Source organism: Scyliorhinus canicula, chromosome 9, assembly GCF_902713615.1.
Source record: "Scyliorhinus canicula chromosome 9, sScyCan1.1, whole genome shotgun sequence".
NCBI classification, from domain to species: domain Eukaryota; kingdom Metazoa; phylum Chordata; class Chondrichthyes; order Carcharhiniformes; family Scyliorhinidae; genus Scyliorhinus; species Scyliorhinus canicula.
The window spans coordinates 65342768-65348194 of NC_052154.1; the positions used below are offsets into that span (position 1 = coordinate 65342768).

The window sequence follows — 5427 nt, forward strand, 5'->3', positions numbered from 1 at the left end:
GTCAGGGGGTGGGATATGTCATCCCTTCTTTGCAACTTTATTGGGGATTTTAAATATTATATTTTTTTAACAAAATAATTTATTGCTACAAATTAGTGGAACACGTGATCTATTCTGAAACAGTCATTCACATCCGACAATGCAGCAAGGATTTATTTTTTGAAATGCAATCTTAATAATAATTTCTCTGCACTGTGTTTTGTAGTAAGCTTTCACCCCATCATAAATGCTTTAATATCACACGTTCAGGGTATAGTTTTTCTTTGGAACGGGCAGCTAATGGGTGCCGAAAAAGAGGTTTCCAGCCTTTTCTGTTTTTATTATTTCCAGAAAAAGTATTGTGATGACAATGCAAGCATAAATAAATGAAGAATTTGCAGCAGTAATACTCAGTGTGATGAGGATTAAAGTAAAAGTTTGCACAAGCACAATAAGAAGTTGTAAGCAGGACTTGCATGTTTGGAGGGAAAAGTTTACTTTTTGAAATCCAAACTTTTTTGCAGCAGCAGCAGTGTTCTCTTTGACCGGAAGCGGCCGTGGAGGGCGTGCTGCACTCTGGGAGATGTAGTTCCGCCGCGCGGCCTGGGCTTTGCAGCCAAGTCGGCGTTTGGGGGGAAAAATAAATAAACCCGGGGGGGAGTGGAGGGGGGAGAGAGGGCACCGTGAGAACAGGAGAGTCCGGGGAGCCGGGCCTGGGATAAGGAGGCCTCTGGGGCGGCGCCGGCCCCCGGGATCGCGGCGGGAGGATGCCCGGCTTCACCTGCTGCGTGCCCGGCTGCTACAACAACTCGCACCGGGACCGGGAGCTCCGCTTCTACACTTTCCCCAAGGACGAGGAGCAGCGCCGGATCTGGTTGCAGAACATCTCCCGCACCGGGGTGACGGGCTGCTTCAGCACCTTTTACCCCACCACCGGGCACCGGGTGTGCAGCGCCCACTTTCCCGGCGGCAGGAAGACCTACTCGGTCAACGTGCCCACCATCTTCCCGCTCCGAGGGGTCAACGAGAGGAAGATCAAGCGCTCCCGCAAGAAGCTGCTGGCCCCCACCGCCGCCTCCTCGGCCGCCGCCGGCCCCGGGCCCGAGGACGTCAAGCCCATCGACCTGTCCGGACCCTACTTCTTCTCCTCCTCGTCCTCCTCCTCCTCGCCCTCCCTCCCGACCGCCGGCGCCACCGCCGCCACCACCACCGCCGTCCCTCGCCCCGAGGCTCCCGAGTGCCTGGATCACTCCTACTCGCTCTCCTCAACCACCACCTCCGACGAGCTGCTCAGGAAGCTCAATGAGCAGAAGGACATTATCGCCCTGATGGACGTGAAGATCAAGGAGATGAAAGGCACCATCCGGCAGCTGAAGGTCAACGAGGCCATCCTGCGGGAGGAGCTGAGGAACAAGGAGAAATTGCTGTCCATGTCGGTCATCAGGAAGAAACACGGCATGTGACGGCTTGTTTATATATATATATATTATACATGGACACTTTGCAGCTACCCGACCCAAGGAGGGAGAGAAATTTAAAACAAAAGGAACAAACAAGTATCATGTCCCGTCATGGCATGGCATATTAGTACTTCTATTCGTGTGAAACTTGAGATGTGATCAACTAGTGTGGCACCACTTGCTTAACCTGTGTGTGCCAGACGTCCCAAAAGAGATACATCTGTGGTTGACGGTTGCTTCACACGACAGGGCAGAGTCCAGGTGCATTCTGCATGTTGCAGGACTAAAATTAACATTGGAAGTAGTGAAGCAACAAGATTCCGAAAAAAAGGATTCATTTCCCACCTGAGTGTCAGCCTCATATGACTTCACATAAGGAAACCAAGTATATCACAACAATGATGCGCAAACATTTCATATCGAATACATATATGTTATGAATCAATGTTTTTGTTTCATTATAATGATGCTATAAATTTCGTAGCTCCACATGATTTTGTATATTGCCCTCTCCATGAAGTTCCTGTATAACAATAACCATACAAGTATAATAAATACTTTGTAAATTGGTTTAATAAGATTTTTACTTTTTGGAATTTTTAGTGTTTTTGATAGGATTGTGAGACTATAAACATTGAACAGACAAAGAGATAGAACAATACTTAACTACTCAAACAGTAGCTGGGTTAGACTGGTGTTAGTTTTTCCCTTCGTAAACCTCTCCATCTGACTTTCCTCATTAGATTCTCCTTAAAACACAACTCTGACAAAGCTATAAGTCATCCCTTTTAACATGTTCTTTGGCTATGTGTCCGTATGTCTGTGACATTTCCGATAAAGTACTTTGGGACATTTTTCAGATCAGTAATTCCATAGCCTGATCTAGATCTGCCCATGATTTGATAATGTATGGAGACTCAGTCATTTACTGTTCAAAATATTTTAAAATTAAATTTGACTAAAACACAATGCTATTAGTTAAAATATGTGTTTTTTGATGGCAATTTGGAAGCGCCATTTATAATTTAATCACTGCAGAAAGCTATCATGAAATTCATGAGAATGTACCAGTTTTATTAATGTAGGCCAAAGTAATGCGACCATTGTTTGATGCCCATCTGACATGTTGAAAGAAGCATGAAAACAATTCTGCAAGGGCAGCACGGTGGCGCAGTGGGTTAGCCCTGCTGCCTCACGGCGCCGAGGTCCCAGGTTCGGTCCTGGCTCTGGGTCACTGTTCCTGTGGCGTTTGCACATTCTCTCCGTGTTTGCGTGGGTTTCGCCCCCACAACCCAAAGATGTGCAGGATAGATGGATTGAACACGCTAAATTGCCCCTTAATTGGAAAAAAATTAATTGGGTACACTAAATTTATTTTAAAAAACAAAAATCAATTCTGCAACCGACAGCACAGGATCTTAAATGAGTCTCAAATGTTATAATAGTGCATTATTTAATATGCAGAGTGAGCACCTTGCATGGTGCAATTATTGTAAAATTTTAAATAATTCTTTCGATAGCCCCATGCTGTATGTAAAATTAAAGAGATCTGCTGGTGAGCACAAAACATTATTCTTAGTGATATTTCAGCCACAAACAAAATTCAAACAGTTTATTGCCATATTCTGGTCCATGCAATTGTATTAGACACAAACTAGTGATAGAGAAAAGCAGAGTTTTAAAAAACTATTAGTTTCAAGGTTTGATTTATGACATCAATAGTTTTCGCTACAAATATTTGTATTTTTAAAAGCAAATGCTGGAAATTATTGACACATTTCTTTCAGAAATACCAGTTTTGAAGCAGTTCTGCCCATTACTGGGGAATTTCGTTCAGCCAGTTATCGATCATTGCTGATTCTGGCATTTCTCATTAGTGATGGTGTTATCACTTCAGAAAAAGGACATCTATCTGAAATGTTAAAATCTGCTTTCTGACCTGCTTCATATTCTGGGCATTTTCTGGGTTTTTTACTTTTGATTACTTAAAATAATTGTTATGTGTGGATGCTCAAACTGAAGGATTAATGGTTGTGACATGATTACTGCAGCTTTACTCTGAAATAATCTGTAGTTGATTACTTGGGAATTGTACGTTTCATGGTGTGCCATATGCCATGAGTATAACCATTACAATCAACTTTATTACCTTTTTACCTATATTGTACTGTCTTAATTCCCAAAGTATTCATCATCAGTTGTAAAATGCTTTGGGATTTCCAAAGCACATGTTAAGGTGCTACATTAATGCAAATTCATTCTACCATGTCAGCAACAGTGATAAATTGAATATATATCATTTAAAATAACCAATTGCTGCCAGTCAGTTCAATTCAAACTGACAGTGCCTCTAATGTTAACAAACAACTCAAGATTTGCTGTAATTAAGTCATGTTCAAATGAAATAAAGTCTCTTATTTCACTGTTATCTTTCTTTGATTATGTTCATAAAACAGACAGCTCTTACAGTTTTGCTGCTCTTATTCTTTTTGGAATTCAAGTTTTGACAACCAATATTATTCATTTGTACTGTTAACATGTGCAAAAATATATTAATGCCATTTAATGGTGCAGGAGAATAATAACTACATGTATTCTGGGAGTAGAACATCCGTATAATTAACACCTGTGACTTCTACAAAAAGCTTGCAGCAATATTGTCACAAATATTGAGCTGTCAGTCAAACATTATCAAATATCAATAGCATGAAACATGTTGGTAATTGGGGCTCTTATTGACCATTTTTTTTCATACAACAGGCACAGCATTAATATGGTGAATCTAAGTAGGCGTTTTAAGGTTCACTTTTTAAGGTTCACTTCTCTGGTGTGGTCACAATGAACAGGTAGTGTTTGGATTAACTTTCACTACTTGTTTCTGTGGTTATGAAGACAGCAGTAAAGTAGCTCACAACTTTATTTTTAAAAATAAATTTAAAGTGCCCAATTCTCTCTTTTTTTCCATTTAAGGGGCAATTTAGCATCACCAATCCACCTACCTGCACATCTTTGGGTTGTGGAGGTGTGGCCCACACAAACAATGTGCAAACTCCAAAGGGACTGACCCGGGCCGGGATTGAACCTGGGTCCTCGACGCCGTGAGGCAGCAGTGATGACCACTGCGCCACCAAGCCACCCTTACAATTTGATTTAAGCTGACTCGGAAAACTCTCTCCCAGAGGCAACCGGCAATTGGTTGCCTCCATGCTTGTTCATCCTATCTAGCGGCCCCAAATGCTGTAGACCAAATCTTAGGGACAGCGAGAGTCTTAGCAGCCCCACCGAGAGAGGGGGGGAACTGTTGAGAGGGCACCTCAAAATGGAGGTGCACTCGGGTATAAATGTAAAGTAAAAATTTGGAGGCCATCTAGACAGGTTCCTCTGAGCAGAGGAAGCAGCTGCCTTTGTTGCAGGGAAGCTACCTGGTGTTGTTGGGTGGGGGTGGGGGTTCTGCTGGCGAACCCTCTGAATCACAATCAATTGGATCCTTTAATAACGCAAATTGGCTGCCCACCTCCATTCAATGGATAAACAAAACTTTTCCAGTGGCGGGAATGTATTGAGCCTTAACTGTGGGACTTGCTGCTATTTTCCAAACCATCCCTGTATCCTCCATCTCCAAGCCAGCCCGGGGTTGGAAAAATTTAGCCCTTGGTATCTGATTATCGATGTAGGCAGTAGGTGTAGAATAGCAACCTCAATCACATTTATTCCCTATGCTGCATAACTTTTTACCCTTCTCCCCTGCAAACAGATTTTCATCTGCAAGAAGCAAGGAGCTCCAGCAAATGAGTGAACTTTGCTGATTACAATTTTTAAAACTGTCATGCCATATGGAAAGTGGATAACATCCCAAATGTTGGTAAACTGGGGTCAATTGCAAAGTTTTGATCTGAAACAGAACTTAAATGGAGAGTACCTTTAACCATCTCTTGAGGATTGCAATTATAATTTTACTTTCAGGCTGGTGTGTATTAATGCAGTCAAA

At 42.5% G+C, this 5427-nt stretch overlaps 1 protein-coding gene across 1 annotated transcript; it reads left to right on the top strand.

Moving 5' to 3' along the window:
- Positions 1-631: 631 nt before the first annotated feature.
- Positions 632-3867, top strand: thap11 (THAP domain containing 11). Its single transcript, XM_038806806.1, has one exon. The coding sequence runs from the start codon at positions 747-749 to the stop codon at positions 1440-1442; it is 696 nt and encodes a 231-aa protein (XP_038662734.1). The 5' UTR covers positions 632-746; the 3' UTR covers positions 1443-3867.
- The last annotated feature ends 1560 nt before the right edge of the window (positions 3868-5427 follow it).

What these genes read in the sequence shown, in the direction of transcription:
- thap11 (XM_038806806.1), top strand. Translation starts at nt 747, where the DNA reads ATGCCCGGCTTCACCTGCTGCGTGCCCGGCTGCTACAACAACTCGCAC.